Source organism: Pleurodeles waltl, chromosome 7 (assembly GCF_031143425.1).
Source record: "Pleurodeles waltl isolate 20211129_DDA chromosome 7, aPleWal1.hap1.20221129, whole genome shotgun sequence".
In the NCBI taxonomy this organism is placed as follows: domain Eukaryota; kingdom Metazoa; phylum Chordata; class Amphibia; order Caudata; family Salamandridae; genus Pleurodeles; species Pleurodeles waltl.
Window position 1 is genome coordinate 1379916309 of NC_090446.1, and position 22555 is coordinate 1379938863.

The following is a 22555-nucleotide window of genomic DNA, read 5'->3' on the forward strand; positions in this document are numbered from 1 at the left end:
CCTTCAACAGCTAGTCATCGAGCAAGGTGAAGACTGAAATTCCAAGCCTTTGTGGATGACCTTAACCACCGCCATCACCTTTACACTGTACCAGGTCACTTATCAGTCTCCCCTATAGCAGGCCCTCCAGCCCTGAGGGCAGGGTGCAGACTACCTGTGAGTGAGGACACCCCTGGGCCAAATCTGTTTTTTCAAATCCCCAATTGTAGCCAGGTTCCTTAAAGGTCTGCAGCACATCCAACCTCCCATGCCATTTATCATGCCTCAGTGAGACCTCAACACTGTTCTAACTTTCCTAATGTGTGCGCCATTCGAACCTTTGCCCAATTGCCCTCTTCAGCTGCTGACCTTAAAACTGCCTTTTTAGTTTCCATCACATCAGCCAAGAGGGACAGTGAATTGCAGGCCCTCTCTATGTGCTCTCCCTAGACCTCCTTTTACCTAAACAAACTGGTCCTCCGGACACATGCCTCCTTCCGAAGGTTGTCACTCTCCTCCATGTAGGCCAGAGGAATATCCTGCCTACCTTCTTTGTTCTGCCTTATCCACCTGAAGAGGAGGAGAGACTCCACGGTCCGGACCCAAAAAGAGTGTTGTTGTGCTACCTTGACCGCACAAAACAGTTCCGGGCAGGTGATCATTGTGGGCTATGTTGGAGCCAAAAAATGGAGGGCTGTGCAAAAGCAGCAATATCGCTATGGATCATCCTGTGTATTAAGAATCTGCCCCGTGTGGGCTTGAGGGCTCACTCCACCACAGACCAAGCTGTAACCACTGTTGGTGAGCGGCGTTCCTCTCCTGGACATCTGTCAGGCAGAAACATGGGCATCACTGCGCATGTTCACAAAACATTACTGCCAGGACAGTCAGGTCCATCATCACGGGCATTTCGCCCGTTTGGTCCTGCAGGACTTTTTGGTCTCATTGAGTTTGCAGACGCATCTTCAGATAGGTATTGCTTGGGTATCTATTCTAAGGTAAGGAATCTGTGGTTAGAAGTCTTTATCAAATGAACAAGTTGCTTACCTTCGGTGACAGATGATCTGATAGAGACTCTATCTAGCTGCAAATTCCGTACTGATCTTCCTATGCTTCCCGCTCTGTGAACTGGTTAAGGTGTAAGGGACACCTTTTTCAGAGCCTTAGTATTTTCCACACGAGTGGTCAGTTCTCATCGTGGCACCGCTCTCCTGCCATGGAAAGTTGTGAAAGTAACTGACATCAGCATGTCAAGGTGGCACCTATATAGGTATCGCACACATTTTGGCGCAGATTATGGCAATGACGCTGATGTGGAGCCGAATGGCATCACCTACCAGCTGCAGAGGTATTGCTTAAAAATCTTCTGGATCCAGTCTGCCAGCTGGGGATATTCTTAGATAAAGAATCTGAGGCTGCGTAGAGTCACAACCAGAGAAGGCATTACTGAAGGTATTAGTTTACCCCGAAGAACTCATGGTGCAACTGGAGTCTGAAAATTAGCACCAGGACACTTCTTTACTGAAGTAGCTGATTGTGCTTTAGAAATGTTCTCTTATTCATTAATTCATTTTTGCTAAGATATATATTAGAAATATTTAGAATATACCTTAATTAAATTAAGATTTGGAGATAATTTTGTTGTTATTCTAAAGTTAATATTCAGAAGTTTGTGCTCAGGTACAAAGCATGATGTTCGAGGTTTTTTCAGTAAACTGGAAGAACAAAACCAGACTGGCCTTTATTCCTGTAATAGGTTATCTGCTCCGTTAGCTTCTTGGTGAGACAAAATATAAAACAAAAGGACATGCAGAGAACATGCTGCTTTTTTGGAACATATCCGGAAGAATCTAGCAGGCATTTATTTAGTACCTTCTTAAGCTTTTGTAATATTTTGGAACAAAAACTAGAGTAAATATGAAATTTCACAATTATCTACCAGTTGTTTTTAATCTCATTTTAAAGATCATATATATAACGTTATTATCTGCTTGGGAGTGAAAGTTACTCCGTCTGCCTCTCTATGAGCAGTGCCTATTGCTTAAAAAGCACAGGACCAATTACTGGATACCGTCATGCAATTGGTTGAAAACTTTGGGTGGGGTAGGAGGACGGCTAACGGTGCTAGGGATGGAGGAACATTGTTATGCCTCTCGATACTATTACCTTTAGTTACTTGGAGAGTTCAAGGGAAGGGGACTGAGGGCTCTGTTAGAGTTGCATGTTTTTGTCTGTTGTTTCAACAGACATACCTTAGGGGACAGGTCTACATTGTATGCATTCATATATTGTTTTCAAATCCCGAGGCACGGTGTAACCACGGTGCAATGTGCGCGTGTGCCCCAAGCCAGTTCTTGTGGCCCCCCCATGCTGATTACCAAAGCTGATCATGACTGTGCTGGTCTGCGTGGAAACCACTGAAATGGAATTCTAGCATCACTGAGTTTTAGGATACTGCCTACCTCTGCCTGTGCGGATGCTGTGGGGACATAACAAGGTGGTCGCTTTTGCCATAAATCAAAGATATTTATACAAATGATAGAAGCGTGTTTGTTGTATAATTGTTGCCTGAATGTTAACATTAACGTGTAGTATAAATGTAGATGCACTGAGTGTAATGTTTCTTGAGTCCATCAGGGCCCCTTTGTGGCTAGGTGAGTAAAGATTGCCGCAGAGGAAAGGATTGTGTGTATTTATTTTGAAAAGTAAACATAGTCTGATATATACTTTATAAATGTCTATTGTTTTTTTGTTTGCTCGGCTTTAAAAGAGCTAGCATAAAACAAATTTAAACTTTCAGTTGTTTTCAACATTTATTCAGTGAATGACACTTCAAGGGAGAACGCAATTTTCCTTTACTACACACGCGTGTTTTGGTGAATTTATTTTTAACAGTGTACAGTTATGAAGCTATTTATTCCAGAGTTGTTGGGACAATTTTTGAGCAAGCAGAAAAAATGTATCGTTATTAGTGTTGGTGTTTGATCTTTGGCATAGCGTGAAATTTATTAAGTGCTGGTGCCAACTAACATGACAGACGGTGAGCAAAATGTTATTGAAATCGCTCCACATTTTAACACTTGCAGATAGATCTTCTAATCGTATGTATCCCAGTTGTAACGATGAGCAAGGGTCAATTGGTGTACAATACCACATTTTCCTCAACTTTCTTTCTTTCCTCCCTTTTTTCATTTCCACTTATTTTCAATTCATACTTTTAATATTGTTTATTTTATTTTATTTAATTTCAATATTTCCCCTTGCTTTCATTCCATCTATTTCTCTTTATCTTGCCTTCCTTTTATTTGTTCCTCTTTTCTTTATTTTTCTTTCTCTAGCTTTGCCGCTATGTTCATTTTTTTTCGATGCTTGTCTGTCCCTTCTCTCTGGCTCGATAGTTCTGTTTCCCTCTATCGCTTCCGCCTTTTCTTCCTCGGCCCCTTAGTGCTTTCTGTGTTCTCTCCTCCATCCTCACGCCCCCCTCTGTCCCGTCTTCCACGTGGGGACGCGGATGGTGTTTCTCTTCTGTTCCTTTGACGCACGCCTTGTTTACTTTCACGCCGTGGCTGTTGTCTCTGCCCAGGTTGGTGCTTTAACCTGGCAGGTTTCTCACGAGCGCCTGACTCACTGTTCAGCTATGTGCAGCAGCTGTTACAGTGGGTTGATTGCCTGACCCGCCCATGGCGCGGCCCCGCTGATATTGCCAACTCTCAGCAGCAGCGCGTGACACGAGGAAGGGCACTGAAGGTGGAACCCGGGGTGCTCCTGTTTACAGGTCAAACTCCTAGTTCTGCAGGAAGAGCAAACTCTTAGAGCTGCAGGTCGGTCAGGCGCCCGAAACTGCCAATCACATCTAATTGTGGAATCTCCTTCACTTTTTAATCAAGGCCCCCGGAAACGCCTCACTGCGTTGTTTGGTCGCAGTTTTAATGTATTGTATTGTATTGTATTGTATTGTAATAGTATTTATATAGCGCTTACTACCTCTGACGAGGTGTCGAAGCGCTTTTCGGCAAGTAGCACGCTACTCCGGAACCCAACAAGATTTAGTGATGGATTAGTATCGGAAAATATGAGTACAGTTTTAGTATTAGTAGGAGTTAATTTGAGCCGCGGATATGAGTGTTTGTTAGATTGACTGGAGTAATGGAAGGGTGGATGAGGAAAGAAATCCAGAAGTGTTAATTGGAAGTATATCCCTCATTTACTCATCCCAAAGGCTTGGGATGAGTAAAGGGGGGTGGAGAAGGAAAGAGTCTGTGGAAGGGTTGGGGAGATCATGGTAGTAGAGTGAGGTTTGGTGAGTTAGATGTGGAAGCAGGGGGAAGAGCTTAGGCAGAGTTATTTAGGAGATTCAAGTAATAGAATGGATTTGGGATGAGTCAGAGTGGGAATGGAGGATAGATTGATAGAGACATGACATATGATGATGGGTAGAGAAGTGTGATAAGATGAGCAGGGATTCGTAGATATCTAGTATAACAACCCACCCAGGAGCCATGCAATGACCCACGAACATGCCAAGCACAGAACATACACACATACATATATATATACATATATATATATATACACACACACACACACACACGAATATACACACATATGTACATACAATACATAATTGGAACCATGGGTAAATAAACTTAGTCAAACAGGTTTAAAGAGTGTGTGTGTATTTTATTATTATGACATAGTAACGATATATATTTTATATAAATGTGAACTTGCTGCATCAGCCACATAAACCGCCATCTGTTAAAGACTTCGGAGATTTCAACAACTGTAACTGCTGCTGAAAACTATTAACCTTGCTTTCAGTCTGATTCAGCCTTAGGCCACAAATAAGGCACTTTTATCTGCTGAGTCCTTTAATAGGGTTTTTTAAACAAGCGTTGGCAAAGGCAGTAGGTCTCGCCTTTTCCGTTTGGCAATGCTTTTTGCCAATGCTGATGGAGTAAGTAGGGATACATGTAACTTTCCTTATTGCCCATCTTCTGTTTCGCCCACCTACCCTCCTGTTTCTTCCAGCGACCATAGGATTCTCTCATCCCCACCTCTGCCTCCATTATCTCCGCTTTTTATGGGTGAGCACAAAGTGCTCCGTCCATTCTGTAATTTCTCTTTGGGCTTCTAACCACGCCCATGCCACGTCAGTCACTTACATTGGTTCGTGGGCTTGCCTTTTAAAATCCGCTTGCTTTCATTTGTGAAAGGCATGCATAGTCATGCCTTTTCCGGTGTTTAGCCCACCTACACAGCGCCGGTAAAGTACCAAAAACATACGAGGCTCGATGTTTTCACCCTGGAGTCCGGACTACTTTATCTGTTTATCTTACACGCAGCGTGATTGCGCTGCGTTTTTTTGCTTTACAACGCCAATAGCTCTAACTCGAACAAATGCGAGACCCGTTGCATTGAAAATGCTTGTTTCCTTCTGTTTCTTCCCCTACCCTTCTGTCTCTCCCCTACCTTTCTGTTTCCCCCCTGCCTTTCTGTTTTTGCCCGTACTTCTAACTCTACCCCTGCTCCGTACCGGCTTTAAGGCAGTGAGACTGGTGCGGCCGCACTGCGGGCTGACCTCCGGTGGGGGGGGAACGCTGCGTTTAGCTGTAACTTGTGATTTAAAAACACCAGAAACCAACGTTCCTCGTGTGTCCAGATTTCCAGCTTTCAGGCGGCATTACAATTTTCAAGATAGCTCTTGGGGTTAATGTTCCTGCTAGAGAGAGAGCACGAGTTTTGTCTAGTGCGGTGTTGACTCGCCATAAGGTAGATCACGGACCCGTATTTTATGTGGTTAGCTGAGTGGATTACTGCTTTTTACACAGATTCTTTTGTTTACGTGGTTCATGAAGTACAACCCTGATGTAGAAGAGTAACTTTGAACTGCAATCAAAGAGCTGCATGTAAACTGCATAAAATAAGTTAGGACATTGTGTTTCCCCCCCCCAGTCTTGCATTTTCTATTCCTCTTGTTGCTAAAAAAAGGGTTCGTTTGGGGAGATATACATTCTTATTATTTAAGCCAGCCTTTACCAGCACTTTAAAACACATTAAATGTATATGGAAGAGGATCTGTGAGCAGACAAAGGTCACTTTTGCCGGGTGGTAGCGAGGGAGGCTGAGCCGGAGGTCATTGGGAGATGTAGGGGGCATAAAAAGTGACTGTTTCACTTCATGCCACCAGCGCTTAAGCCAGCCCTGCCCCCACCCTTCTGTTTCTTATACCTTTCTGCCTCTCTACCTGTCCTTCAGGGTTCCTCTGCCCTTCTGTCTCACCCTTACTCTTCTGTTTCTCCCCTATCTTTCTTTCTTCCCCTGAATTTCTGTTTCTCTCCTCCGGTTTCTTCCACTTATCCTTTAGTCTCCTTACACAGGCCCTCCTTTCTCAATGCCTTGATGTTCTTTCTTTATTCCGGCTTCTTGGTCAGGTATGAGGAATGATGTCTTCCCAGGAGGAACCTGAAAGGCAGAATTAGAGCTTAACATGCTGTGCTCTAACATAACTTAGGTAGGAACTAGCCCTACAAACCTTAATGCTAGTATGGTAGCTTTAGTCTTGTGTTTTACTCTCCTTGTCACAATTTTAGTCTTATTGTGCTTCATCGTCCTAGTTATTGCCATACATCCTTTGTTATCTAAGATGCAGTTACTTCAATAAAACCTTATTGAATTTTACCCTGCCTCTGATTTTCCTTGCATACGTGAGTCTAATGTAACTGAGAGAAACGGATGAGATCTGAGTGACCCCTGAGGAGTCATGTATGTCATGCGCCCGGTTGTGCCAATCATCCCTGCTCTTGGGTGGAGATGAGGCACTGCTAGTTAGCCGGAGCAAACCCGGATTAGGCCGACAGGTGTCAGTCCCCACAGTACAAGTGATTCTGTCGCCTGAATCCAGTAGTCTCATTAGGATAATGAGAACCTACGCAACAATTACAAGTGGAGATCAACGTGTTGCTCTGTGGATCATGGTTCAAATCTTTGTCTACCCAAAATCTTACATTTTGCAGCTGGGCTGGGAGGAGGTCCTAATGGAGAATTATGACCTATGAGAAACACTTCAAATTTAGCCTTCAAAATGTGTTATTCGTCCAGTGCAGGATGGTTGAAAGACAGACTGCTGTAGTTTCTTTGATCTCTTAGAAAGGTTTTTCAGGCCTCAGGATAAGGTGATTCTCACCCTCAAAAGAGAATATTCGGACTCTAAATCTTTTTATAATGTGTGCAAGGAGCCTAATGTAGATGTTGAATAGTACAAGAGAGAGTGAGGGTCTAGGAAGCCCACACAAAACCAGCAATGATTTAGAACAATAAGACAGAAGAAGAAAGGAGGCAATTACTGTTCCAGATAAACCCACTTCCTCAAACCACTAAACTAGGATGGAATGGTCAACTGTATCAAATGCTGTGCACAGATGAGGCAGGTGAGAGCATCTTCTTCATGGTCTAGCCTGTGGTTGTTCAAGACCGATATTAAAACAGTCTCCATTCTGAGAACAGGCTTAAAGCTCATTTGTGATATATTATATTTATAATATAGATTATTGGATAACTGTCAGGATAAAAACGTCTCATCTATCTTGGCAACCAGAGGTAATAATCAAGAAGCTAACAATCTGAAATAACAGAAAAAGATAAAATCCTGCTTCTTTTCTTTTTAAATAATTCAGTTATGTAGGTATTCTGAAGTTGCCCACTAAAACACCAAAAGACACAGTTCTGGGGTGTACATTACATTTAGACTTTCCTGTATTCAGTTTTTATTTGTTGTGAATTCCAGTGGGGAAGGGGTTCAGTGTTTTCCAATGATTTTAAAAAGTATAAGTCCATTGAAGACGATTTCCTCTTTGAAAACCTCTCCACCTCTCACAAGGCAGCACAGTACCTCCTAATGCTAAAGGGAATGATGAGGCACTCAGACGAGATTTTTAAAGATCTTGCTAGGACATGCATCATTACACCACATATAGAAAAGAAATACAAAGCTTCATCCTCAGACCCCGTTTTTATTAGAGGTCAGATTCCCCCTGATTCATGGGTGGTTATCAGAGCTAGGAAGAGAGCAAACTCTCAGGCTGCTAGTGATGCTCAACCTCCTGACGAGGAGAGCAAGCTTATCCACGCCTACGGGTAGCAGGTTGGAGCCCAAGCCACCAACCATTGGCATATAGCAAACACCCAAGGCCTGTTAGCCAGATACGGCCGTGCCTGCTGGGATGAGATGGAAGAACTCTTCCGTTACCTCGCAGAGTAGCACAGAAAGAGAGGACAGAAAATAGTCGATGAAGGACAGCTCATCGCTAATAATTCCTTCCACTGTGCTCTAGATTCCCCTGACACCACCGCCAGAGGAATAATTACCAGAATCTTTTTGTGCCAGCATGCATGGCTTCATATTTCTGGATTCAAGCCTGAGGTACAATAAACCATTCTTAATGTACCTTTTGATAAAGAGCACCTCTTGGGCTCACAGGTTGACCAGGCACTCCAAAAAATGAAAAAGGATGAGGTGGCTAAATCCATGGATGCCTTACAGAGCCTTGCTACACATGGTGTCTTTCACCGGCTGTTGTACAAAAAGGCCTTCAAATCCACACCCTTTTCTCTTATCAGAAAGGCAAAGCACAGATATCCTCCCATAGAGGCTTCTGTAGGGGTTCTTACAGGGGAAACAGTAATAGAGGAAGAGGCAAAACACCCTCCCCATGTGGCCCTCAGCTGCCACAAAGCAGTGACTACCTTCTCCTTCCCCCCCCCCCCGACTACTCAACACTTGTCGAGGACATCTACAACAATTCTTCCCTGCCTGAAAAAACAGATCAATAGGTGTTGGAATCTAGCCAACATGGTTACTATCTTGAGTTTATTTCCACATCTGCAGACTTACCCCCTCGCACTTACAAACCTTCCACAGAACACATCACTCTGCTCAAACAGGAAGTTCAGACTCTCTTAAACAAATGAGTCATAGAACCTGTTCCAGCACACCATCAATGGACAGGATTATACTCTGTACTTTCTAATCCCCAAAAAGAATGGGTCATTAAGGCCTATTCTAGATCTCAAGCCTTTAAATTATCACATAATTTTAGAACATTTTCACAGGGTAACATTCCAAGACGTGATCCCTATCCTTCAGCAAGGTGATTTCCTCTCAGCACTAGACCTGAAAGACACCTGCTTTCACATCCCTGTACACCCAACGCATCTCAAATACCTCAGATTTGAGATAGCGGGCAGCCACTACCAGTTCAAAGTACTCACGTTCAGAGTAACAACTGCACCACCGATGTTTACAAAATGTCTCGCAGTGGTAGCAGCTCACTTGCGCAGACAAAATATTTATGTTTTCCCATATCTAGACGACTGGTTTATCAAAGCCAGCACTCTCAAACGATGTCCCCATCATATCCAAGTCACCATAGACTAGCTTCATCAAGTAGGCTTCACTATCAACTTCCTAAACTCTAATTTGCAGCCTCTTCTGATCTAACCCTATCCAGTGGCTGTTCTGAACACACAGTTGGGATTAGCTCATCCCAGTGCAGCCAGAATTCAAAATGTTCAGACACAACTTTAATGTTTTTGCCACAATCATCAAGTCCGTCAGATGTGTCATGAGACTTCTACGCATGATGGTCTCTTGCAGTGCCATAGTGCCAAATTCCCACCTGCATGTGTCCATTGCAAGAATTTCTAGCATGTGAATGGTCTCAGTCAGGACCGCCTGGAAGCTCTTGTGTTGGTAGACAGTCACACCCATCACTCTTTGCAGTGGTGGAACAAAAACAACCTGTTGAAAGGGCGGCCGTACCTAGACCCTGTTCCTCTGTTCATTCTGTCAACGGACGCCTCACAGGCAGAGTGGGGTTCTCACCTTCAGGATCTTACAGTCCAAGGTCTCTGGGATCCCAAACATCTCAATATGGACATCAGCTACCTCAAACTTTTTGCTGTTCAACAAGCGCCATAAGCGTTCACACCTCATCTAATCAACAAAGGTTTCCTGATCAGCATAGACAACAAGACAACCATGTATTCTGTGCAGAAACATGGGGGGACACATTCTCTACAGCTGTCTTGCCCATCAAAGACGATTTGGCATTGGACCATTTGCCACAACATCCACCTAGTAGCGGAACATCTCCCAGGGGCACACAACAACTTTGCTGACCTCCTCAGCAGGATGCGGCAACAAGTCCACGAGTGGGAACTCCACCCATAAGTCCTGCTTCCTTGCTTTCAGAAGTTGGGGTTCCCAGGCATACACCTATTTGCAGCAAAAGAAAATGCAAAATGCCCATTCTTTGCCTCTGGGTTCCCACACCTTCAGTCCAAAGGCAATGCTCTATGGATGAACTTGTCAGAGATATTTGCCTATGCTTTTCCACCTCTCCTTCCGTTTATGATTTGGAAGCTCAGGCAAACATCCCTCATGTTGATCACAGTGGCCTCCACATGGGCCTGACAACCACGGTTCACCACTCTTCTAGAACTGTAAGTAATTCCTCACAAGAAGCTCCCTTCAACCCCGGACCTTCTCACTAAGAACCATGGACAAATCAGGCAATCAAATCCCAAGGAATTTAGGGCCTCATTAAGACATTGGTGGAGAGCTTACTCCGTCACAACGGTGACAGATGTACCATCCACCAAAATCTAAATCCCATTTTAAATAATGGATATAATGGGATTTAGATTTCAGCAGAGGGGATATCTGTCACCGCTGTGACGCATTAAGCCCTCTTCCAATATCTAAATCAGGCCCTAAATCTGGCGATATAGCTCCTGACGTCATAGAATTCAGATACCTTAGCCTGCCTCAAGAATGCATGGACATCTTTATGGAAGCGTGTAGACCCACTACTAGGGCTTGTTATGCAGCAAAATGGAAATGTTTTGTCTACTATTGTCTCACAAGAATTGAACTCTATTAAGGTCTCCGTGCAGGGTATTTTTTCTTACCTTCTTCATTTGCAAAAAACAAACTTAGTGTACACTATTGTAAGATTACATTTAGCAGCCATAGCTGCCTACCTTCAGAACATACAACATTCTTCTCTTTTCAAGATTCCAGTCATTAAAGCTTTCATGGAGGGGCTTGAGTGATTCCTCTAAGGACACCTACAGTACCTTCTTAGAATCTAAATATTGTACTCACTAGACTCATGGGCCCACCTTTTGAGTCCTTACATCCATGCCCTTTTCAGTTTGTTCTTGGAAGATGGCATTTCTATTTGCTATCACTTCACTTAAGCGTGTTAGTGAGCTCCATGCTTAACTCTACAAGAAACCTTTTTCCAAACACATGAGGATAAATTAGTTCTTCGCACCAACCCACAAAACTTACCAAAGGTGATATCTCCATTCCAACTCAATCAATCTATTGAATTTCCAATCTTCTTTCTGCATCCAGGTTCTGTTGCAGAAAGAGCTCTCTACACTTTAAACTTTAGGAGGGCGCTTATGTTCTATATTGATAGAACTAAAACCTTTAGAAAGACCAAACAGCTTTTTGTTGCTCCCTCACCACCACACAGAGACAACCCTGTATCTCAGTCTGACATAGCCAGGTGGATTCTAAAATGTATCCAGACCTGTCACGCTAAAGCCAATACACCATTACCTATTCATGCTAGCGTGCTCTCCACTTGTAAAACATTTTTTTTTAAAGGAGCTACCAGGACCTTTTTAGGAAAGATTCCCATAGCTGACATATGTAAGGCAGTTGCATGATCCACACCACACACCTTCACTAAGCATTATTGTGTGGCTGTCTTGGCACGTCATCAAGCTAATCTAGGACAGGCAGTGCTAGATATACTTTTCCAGACCACTGCAACACCCACAGGTTAACCACAGCTTCTGGGAGGTACTGCTTTACAGTCTGTGCAGAGCATGTGTATCTACAGCCCCACATGCCATCAAACTAAAAATGTTTCCTACCAAGTAGGAATCTGTTTGTGGAGATTCACATGCTGCTACCATCCTCCCCAGACACTGTGGCCATTGCAGTCTCTTCACAGTTATTTACATATTCATTTGCATGGACAAATCTGTCTTTTCATTTACACTACACTCCATTCTCTTCCGCCTGCGGGAAAACAATCTAACAATGGAGCCCATGCCTGTGCACATTACCAGCAAGAGGAGGAGTTGCTATACCTCGTGACTCAAATGACTTGTCGAAGAAAAACAACTTGCAATCTTCTGGACCCAACACCAGATGACAGACATATGCAGAGCATGTGAATCTACAGCTCTACATGCCATAAACAGATGCCTAGTGAGTAAGTAACATTTTTCATGCTGTATAAGTACACCAATAATACCCAGCCAATAATAATGTGTGATACTCTTGATTATGGAGTCTTAGGTGGCACTGTATGTTTAAACCCCTTTTTTTGCATTTCTTTCACTTCAGTTTGTCAGAGTTTCTGATGAAACGGAGGCCAGAATTGTATATACACTTATCACACAGCAGTGGAAATTTCCTCCTCCCAACCTGGTGGTGTCAGTCGTGGGTGGTGATGGAGATTTCAAGATAAAGACTTGGCTGAAGGACATCCTGAGGAAGGGACTGGTGAAAGCAGCACAGAGCACAGGTCAGCAAATGCATTGGAGTCAGCAGATGGGATTCACTGAAGTGAATGAGTTTTGATGCTGTCCATACAACTTACAAGAGTCCGTCCATTTTTTGGTGGTTTACTGGGAGAAGTAATCTATTTATTTCTTAAGCGTTTTTAAAAGATGACAACAGTTTACATTACTTGATACCTTTACCATTTGGAATGACAAACACGTCACTAACAACATAGCTAATAGTTGGGAAAAAGTCCAATTAACTCCAGTTGTACTTGTTACCACCAATAAGAAAAGGTGTGCTATAAATCTTGTTTTCTTAGTCTGTTTTTGGCCTCTCATTTTAACCAATTTTGTTTTTGCCACTTGCGTCTTCTCAGTCCATCAAATTCTCTAAATACCTGTGCCTAACAATTAATTGCCCACACTACATCAAATGCATCAGCAGTCTCAAACATAACTAGTATATGACTTTGTGTTCAGGGATAAACAGGAATGTGTGTTCCAGTTAAGGTCTACTGTTGGCCTTGGGGTGCTCTTACACTCCCCTACAGTTCTTCTTCCTCACAATGATTATTTGTATATTACCGGCAGCCCCTTTGTCTTGCAAATGAAAAGTCCTACCTGACTCGGCCTAGGGGGAGCTGCATTTTTATCTTCAGAGCAAATGTGATTAGACACCATAGGTATTTTAACTGCATCTATTCAGCCCTTTCAATTCAACCAATAACTTGCATTTCCTAAGTCCCATAACAGTAACCACGGTTTCATGCTTGGTACTGAAATTACTACATAAAACAGACAATTCAGGTTTAGGTGATATCTGCTTACATTAATATCACACATAATCCAATTCCTATACCAACTTAGAAAATAGAGAACAATGTAACAAGCAAAAAAAACATCAAGCTCATCAAAACAGGTTGCAGGGAACAGGAGATACGGGTTTTTACGTGCTTACTTGTCTTGAAAAAGTAAGCACTATGAAAAACCACAGTGAACCAGGACCTAGGCACAAATTCAGCGATGGAGTGGAGGTTGGATACACCAAAGGGGTTATCCCAGTCAAAGGTTTCACTTTCAGCCGTATGGCCTGATTTGGATTTCGATGGATGGGTTACTCTGTCACAATGGTGACGGATATCCTGTCCGCAAAAATATAAATCCCATTATTTCCTATGGAATTTATATTTTGGCAGGCAGGATATCCGTCACCGTTGTGACTGAGCAACCGGTCTGCCAAAATCTAAATCGAGCCCTTAGTATCCAACTGCTGAGAAAGCTGTTTCTCGTCACTCAGTCTTGCAGTCACTAGCTCCTCAGGGCAGGCTTCTGGGCCCCACATCTGTTTTAAGGGAGATCTCCAACAGGGTCTAGTACTCTTTATTAAGCTTGTCCCTCTTGGAGTCAGGGTCAGAAGTCCACTTGCTTTTAGTGTCCCTGAAGCAGGTAAGCAGGAGGCCAACCACTTGATAGAGAACCAGCCGCTAGGTGCCAGCAGGATACAGGGTCCTTGAGTCTTTATGAGAGTCGTCTTCTTCCAGCAGGAGCCAGAAGCCTGTAGTCAGAAGTCAGGATTCCTCTTCCAGCAGGGTCGCCTTCTTCTTCAGATGGTGCCTTCTTAGGTTTCAAAAAGGTTCAGAGGATGTGATGCAGATGCCATATTTATCCTGTACACTAACCACGATTGGAGGAATTCCAGTGGCCAATCCTAACTAATTTCTTTCAGCCCCTCCCCACCCCTCCACCTTTTACAGCACTTCCTCTTTGTCCTGTTCTGAAATTACCCAAGAGCCCCTGCTTCAAGGTGGTGGGACCCAGCTGCCACCAGGACGGCCTGTGATTCTACTTCTTGGCTTTTGCCCTACCTGGCAGGGTCAAATGAGGGCCAAAGCTGGTTTCCCTCCTAGTGATGCTGGATCCTAACGGTCTAGGAGGGACTTGCAGCTGAATAGAAGAAGCCCTCCTTAGAATCACCAGGTTGAAAGAGGTAGTGCTAAAGTTGCCCTTTGTTCTGCCATCTGTTACTGTCCACTCTGTGATCGCTAATGCCTGCTAAATGATCAGCAGTTCACACCAATTGGTGCATTTTTTTAGGCCTAGAAGCAAGCCATTGTTCTCTGAGCCAGATTTGGTAAGCCACTAAACCAGAGTGGTTAAGACTCCTAAAGCCCTGTTTCACAAAAATGGTCTGCCAATTTGGCATAGTCAATAGCAAAATGACAAGTCAGACCTGGAGTCGTGTCAGTTCCTGGGCGGGGTTAGAGAATGGTCCCAAAGTGTCTGGACATTGGTGGGTGAGGACTGTTGCTGGCAGACACATAAGGTTGTTTGCTAGTAGATTAACATTATGATATATTGGAATCACAGATGACCTTTTGATTTGGTTTGGAATCAGATCTCAGACATCACAAGTTTTGGGCACTTAAGTCTTTCTATATAATGTTCTTTCTTACTGAAATTATATTATTTTGGGTTGTTAGGACATATTCATTTTCAATTAAATACTTCAGGCTGGACATTAATCATTCTTAGGTGTTATTTAGTTGGATGACCAAATCTCAAACTATCCCTTCGGAGGAAACCTTATAGGCTCGATCACAACTTCCACTGAGGAGGGGTGGATACTAACGGAGTCCTACCTGGCCTTTCATGTAACTGCAGTCTAAGCCCTGGAATGGTGAGGTGAAAACATAGTACCAAACACTGGCCTTACCCCGTACACCTACCTGCCAGGGGACCTGGAGAAAGGGCCTCATATTGCCATTCAGCCATGAGACCATCAGCTTCTCATCAACTCCAAGTTCTGTTACTATTAACATGTAAAACATATTGATGCCCAAGCTTAATAGTGGCATCAAATCATCAGTGACCGACCAGTGGTGCCATCAGACCATTAGCTTACCATCAGTTCACTAGTATGTCATCAAACCATTAGCCCCCCGTCACTGCTACAAGGAAACCATCAGTGCCCTATCCGACCATCAGTTCCCCCTAACATTCAGCATGATATTTGTGTACCATTGGATCACAGATGTCCCATGAGCTTTCCATTAGAGAATCCACTAGCCAATAGGCCATCACTGTCTCATCTGACCATGAGTGTTCCATCAGACTAGCAGCTTCTCACTAAACATCAGTACCCCATCAGACCACTAGACCGTCAGCTTCCCATGAGAATATCAGTTGCCATTGGACAAACCCCCATATCTCATCTGATCCTCAGTGCCCCTTGCCATGAAGCACTGCACCTGCCAGAACTCACACGTATTAGTCCAAAATAATAATGTTCTATCTAACTGTAAGCTTCCTGTAAGATAGCTAAAGTCCCATCTGACCATAAACTTTCCATACGGCTACAAATCACCCATTAGTGATGGTGTTCGTGGTAGGCCATCAGTGCCTTATTAGATGTTAGTTTTGCAGCAGACCATCTATCCCCACCATACCCATACCCATGTACCTTATTAGACCCCCCCGCTTCTAAAGAGAAAGTCACTGCCCCATCACACCATCGCTGTCACATGAGTGTCCTGTCAGGTTTTCAATGTCCCATAAGGCTTTCCATGTCCTGTCTGACTGTCAGAACTCATTGGAGTATTCAGTGCCCTTTCTGCATCCCAGCCATCTATCTTCCATCGGATCATCAATGTCCTATTCATATGTCTTCTGACTAACAGTATCCCTTAAGTCTGCCACCAGCTTCCCATCACACTTGTTTGCCCATTTCAGAGCCGCAGTGGACCATTAGAAATACATTTGATTAGCCTGTCTTAGATGGTACATTCTGGTTCTTGCTTGTTTCACTAACTGGTGTTTCTTCTCACTGCCTTTTTAATCAGGGGCCTGGATTATGACTGGTGGCATGCAGGCTGGAATTGGAAAATATGTGGGGGAAGCAGTCCGGGATCATGCCACTGCCAACAGCAGCAAGACTGATAATAATAAAGTTGTTGCCATGGGCATCGCTCCCTGGGGAATTATAAATAATCGTGAAAGTCTGATCAATCCCAAGGTAAGAAGGAGGCACAAATTAGCATCCACAATAGATGTCTGTAATCACCATGATAGAAATACCTCAAGATACTCATGACACGGCTGGGTGATGCTCACCCTTCTGGAGTAAGAAGTCAGTTGCAGTGGATAAGTGAGCTGCTAGGACTGTGAGTGCTGGGAGGAAGGTGACACATATGGGGTTTTGTAGAACTAAGAAGGTACTGCTAAGATGGAGTCTACAATGCTAAGGTTGTATGTTAATGACAAGGCACTGCTTGTGGAATTCTCACAAGGCTCATGTCTAGTAGCACAGACCGGGCACTGAAGATTGCACTTATAGATGCCTGCAGCAATGAGATGTCAGTGCTAGAGTAAGCCCATATGTCTGGGGTCCCATAGGACTGTCACTCCAGTGGAAGATGTACTGTACCAAATTATTAGACCCCTAAGTAATAAAATGGCTTTTGTGCAGGACACTGCTGGGGTACTGTGGTACTGACATTGCACTTGTGAAGGGGATTCTGATGTGGGTAGAATTTGTAACACAAGGAAGGTGAAGACTGATGTGTTACTTTAGAAGTGAAACTGCATTGCTAGGACGGAGCTGACAAGGCTGAAGTCTACCCGGCTATGTTGGAAGATTATTGTACTTTTGTAAAGCAATAGCACAGGGACACTGCCATGATGAAGCTCACACTATTTGGCTTTTGGTGAAATTATTTTTTTGCTGAATTACACTTTTTGAAATCTTGAGTTTTTGGAATAGCACTGCTGACTATTGAAATTCCTATGTATTGTATCACTCCAGGGCTCCTTCCCTGCTAAATACTACATGGGGAATGTAGATGGCCCCACATATTCACTGGACAACAACTACTCTGCATTCCTACTGGTGGATGATGGGATGCACCAGAAGATGGGAGGGGAGACCGACTTCAGAGCACAGCTGGAGGAGCACATCTCCCGTCAGAAAACAGGAATTGGTGGTGAGTTGCCCAAGAACCTAACAAAGTTGCGCAATATTTAGTGCCACTTCACTACAGTTCTGAGTTGTGGATATTTGGAAACAAGTATGGTCTCTATGCATGGGCTACTGGGTGAGAAAATGGGGGATGTGGTTGACCAGATGGTCGTGTTCTGCCATCTCTTTCTAGGTGAACATACGATGAGATGCACACTGCTCAGAACACAACAATCACTTTTTCTGGTCTTTAGCAAAACAGGATGACCTTAAACGATAGCCACTAAGAATCAGTCATATTCCAAAGACATGCTTTGTGTAGTTGGAGGACATCGTCTTCATAGAAGAGTCTGGAGCCACCTAGCTAGGAGGTAAGTTCTTTATTTCATGATGGGCCCTTAGGGTACAGTAATAGCAGGTGGGTCCTGTCATAGCTCCATCCTCCCTCTAACTGTCCCTGTCGCCTAGCTGCTACTCTACACCACACACCAACATTCTGTTACTTCAATCAGTCCTAGCATTCCTCTCTCAGCATTCCAGACACCAGATCAGATATATAGGGAATGGAAACATACAGGATACCACAGTGCTCTCAGGAGCTCTCAAATACATATGACTTGAGTGTTCCTGAGAGCACTGTAATATCCTGTGTGTCTCCATTTCCTATACATCTAAGCTGGTGTCTGGAATGCTAAGAGGAATGCTGGGAGTGATTGAAGTAACATAATGTTGCTCTGTTGTGTAGAGTGGAAGCTGGGAGATAGGGTCAGTTTATTGCAGCATCAAATAGTCACTGACTAACCAGTGGTGCCATCAGATCATGAGCTTAGTCATCAGTTCAACCATGTATCATCAAACCATTAGCACACCATCACTGCTACAAGGAAATCATCAATCGCCAATCAGACCATCAGTTCCCCTCAACATTCAGTGTGACATTGGTGTATCCACTTTTCAACAGACGTCACATCCTTATCTGACCATGAGAATTCCATCAGACTAACAGCTTTTCATTAGACCATCGGTTCCCCATCAGCCCTTCAGTTTCTCATCAGAATATCAGTTTCCATGATCCCTTGCAGAATTAATGGAGCTTGTATTGAAGAAAGTGTGACTGAGGCATGTGGCTGATATTAAGTGCCTGTATGGTTGACATATCAATACCATCCAACTCTCACATCTGGCCATTAAGGCAGCAAGAGCCACCTATAAATGTGTAAAAGTAAAAATACTGTTCACACATCCTAATTTCTTTATATCATCCACCTTCATTTGTCCATACCTCATGTGAAAAGTAACTCAGAAATGAATGTTTGGCAGCTAATTTAAGACTTTTTCCCTACACTCTACTGCTTCTTGTGAATATCTGGGTGATCTTGCTCATTTGTTTCCTGAAAACTTCTGCTTTACCTTTATATTATCGAGGCCGCAGAATGCTCACTAGCTCCCAGGTAATATGTACTTTGCCCCTGCTTTAGGACTAACACTAGTTCTTGCACCTATTTTGTCGGGTTGACCATCATCTTACCCAACATACAAGACCTCCATTGGATCCCAAAATCCTGCTTCAGTATCCATTTTACACTGTGAATTCTCCACCATTTTCCCTTAAGCTCCCAGCTGGCTCTCTCCTGACCACAGCTGTGGACTGAACGTTCCAGTAGTTCCTCAATTCCATGGTGGCCTGTATCTACCCCACCATCCAGAACTTCCATTGTCTTCTAAACTTCTGAGTGACATCTGTCTCCCACAAGCTACAGAATCTCCACAGACCCCTGAATTCTCAGGGGACTTCTATCTCCTCTACCCTGAGGCATCTCCATTGACTGTTCACAAAATCCCAGGTGAGATACATCTTGCTCAGAGTTTGGTCCCTGCCTTTTTCTAGCTCTGATGCTGAAAATATCTCACACCTTACAGCTATTCACTGGCTCATGAACATCTATCAGGATAATATCCTTCCCTATTCTGCCACCAGCCCCTGACTTCTTACCCACAGGGGCATTCACTTAAAACCCTGAACGTACATTGTTCCATAATAAAAAAAAGATGAATTTGCCTGGGTGCACCATTATGAAACTGGTCTGCAAAGTTACCAAGTTGATTTATCAGGTCCAAGTTGAGCTTGTCGTTGGACTTGCTCTTCGCTTTCTGTACAGTGATAGAAATTTTGCTGTATATCAAACCGGCAACTGGATCTTGATATTGTATTTCCATTAAAAAATATGTAACTGCAATTTTTGATTATCCTAACATATTATAAGTTGCATGCAAATATAGTAATCTCAATAAATAAAACACAGCGTTCTTAAAATGATACATTTTTTCTCCATCATACAATTTTACGTATATATATAATAACTTTGCCACCATTTGATAAATCTCCACAAAACGTTTGCAAACCTATTGCTTTTTCTACATTGGCTGATGATGCAAAGTTCTACAGTGATTTGTTAAGGGGATGCAGGGGGTCCCAAAACATGTTTTTTCACCAGTGCATTTTCCATAGACATTTTAGACAGATGTAGCGGCAAAAAGGCAGGGGTATTTTCCTAACAATTGGTAGAAATGTAGATTAAGGGGAGACTAGGTTCCTTTTTGGTAGTAGATGTAATTTGGTTAAATAGTTTTAAAGTTATAAGGCATAAAAACATAGTGATATATTGGGCTGAGGTATACCATGATAATTTTGTGGTATACCACAGTACATTCCGGTGACAAGATAGTGTATGACTGGGTGAAGATAGCCCTTACAAAATTTAAGGGCAGCCATGTTGTTTACCCTACACTTAGTCTGCATTAGGAGCTAGCAGTTGAAATATACTGTACTAGTGGTTTATAAGTGCATATGAAAGATTGACATTGACATGAACCTCGCGGCTCTTAAATCGGTATCATTGTGTACTGCCATTTTCTGCCTCCGTTTGGCCAACAGGGCACAGGATCACAGATGAAGATGTAACTGCGTTTCGCAGCCCCGCGTTGTAGGGTGTAGTGGCTGCTTCCCCGTTGTGTTTTTCCTCAATTGGGCCGGCTGGCGATGGATTCTTGTAACTCAAGAAACCACACCCTCTAGCCCTCAAACTATCAAGCAGTGTAGCGGCTGCTACATTCAGTCATTCCATTGTTGGGACCCTACCCACTCTGCTGATAAGCCACGAGGCAGTCTCTCCTCAGCCACCGTTGCAATACCACCCCTGGCACGAGTGCCTCCATTCATGCAGAGCTCTACCTTCTCAAGCTACCAGACATTGTAGGGCTGCTACAATTAATCTGTAAAGACTTGGGGCCCTCCTCGCCTGATCTGTGGGACTCAAATTAGTATCGCCCAATCCACTGTGCAATACCTCCCCTCAACCCCTCTAACCCAACACAGTAGGGCCTACTCGGAAGCCCTCGTCTCTACCGCCCCTCCTGGACTGACTCCTCGTTCCTGTCCCCCAGATACTGGGTGCTCACGCTCCCTCCTGATTATGACCTCACATTGGCAGAGGTCGAACCGCCATCAGCAATAGACCTATATGGACGCCAGTTATATTGTTTTAAATAACTTTAAGGAGTCGTATTTCTTTTTATGATGTGTGATTCACGTTTTTTCGTCGCTCCTCTATCATCTAGCACTGCACCCGCTTCACTTAAGTGTGAGCACTAGATCTTCATTATAATACTCAAAAAAGCATTAGATTAATAAAAGTTTGCAATTAATAAATGAATTGCTATACAGCATTAATTACCCTCCTGTTTCTCCTTTGCCATGGTATGTTGTTAATATTTTGTCTTTAACTACTGAAGACATATTGCTGCCCTATTGGGTCTAATGCCCCTGTGTAACACTGTTTTTCTTAGTATAGGAAGGATTGAGGGACTTTAGGTAAGTATTTAAAGGTAAGGAAAAAATAGTTTTATCACCTTATAGATAAATAAAGTTTACGGAATACTGTAGTGCTACTTGGAAATTACCTCAGTTCTTAATAAAAATTGTTAAATTAATTATATAAAAAATTAAAAATACACAGTACTACTCTATATTTCTAAATATAGTGTACTACAGTGTATTTTACATTTTTACATATTTTTTTAATTATTCAGTACCACAGTAATACCTAGAAAGTACTGCAGTCTATTAAAAATTTGTAAAAACAAAAAATTAAAACTGCACTGTACTACACTAAATTTAAAAAATATGGTGTACTACAGCATATGTTTAGTTTTTACATATCCCTGTATCTACTGTGGTACTTTTAAAGTACTACCACAGTGCTCCGTAAACATTTAAAAAAATATATTAAGTACTAAGACTACTTTTCCTTACCTTGACATACTTAAGTGCTTCATTGCTTCCTATGCACTTATAATACAGTAGTACACTATATTTCCACTTAAAACCGAGAGTTCAGACTAAGTGTTGTCTAAATAAAATGGCTACCTTTTTAATTTTATATGGGCTTTCACTACCCATTCATATATTGTTTCCTAATCGCGATGCACCACAGTATACCAGACCCAATATATAACTAAGAGTTTTTGCCTTTTAACTTTAACACTACTCAACCAATTTAAATCTACTATTGTAAAGGTTAATTTCCACACTATAATCTATATTCCTGCAAAATGTACTTTACAACCGTTCATCCATTTTCTCACTAAGTCTGTTTAAACTACACTCCATGACACAACACAGCACTCCATTTTAACATGCTCCACTCCACTCTATAGCAAGCCTCTCCAATCTGACACTCCGTGCCACGCCACTCTACAGCTTGCCACTCCACTCTGACACTCCAGTCCACACTACGACATGTCAATCCACTCTACGATGTGTCACTCCACTCGACAATATGTCAGTCCACTCCTCCATGCATCACTCTACTCCTACATGCCACTTCACTCTACACCACTCCACAACACTCTACTCCACTCTATGCCCCTCCACTGAACGCCACAGTACTCCACTCTGACACGCCACTCCACTCTGACATACCACTCTATGCTATTCCACTCTGCATCACTCAACTCTGCACCACTCCATTC

The 22555-nt window shown here is 43.0% G+C and overlaps 1 protein-coding gene across 4 annotated transcripts in view; it reads left to right on the forward strand.

Annotated features, from left to right (window-relative positions):
• The window catches only part of LOC138246356 (transient receptor potential cation channel subfamily M member 4-like), a 250945-nt gene that overhangs the window by 113168 nt on the left and 115222 nt on the right, over window positions 1-22555 (forward strand). For all 4 annotated transcript variants that reach the window (XM_069200879.1, XM_069200878.1, XM_069200877.1 and 1 more), the window contains exons 4-6: window positions 12410-12590; window positions 16410-16582; window positions 17372-17549. In XM_069200879.1, the coding sequence (XP_069056980.1) occupies window positions 12410-12590; window positions 16410-16582; window positions 17372-17549 (532 nt within the window). The remainder of the gene's footprint in view (window positions 1-12409; window positions 12591-16409; window positions 16583-17371; window positions 17550-22555) is intronic.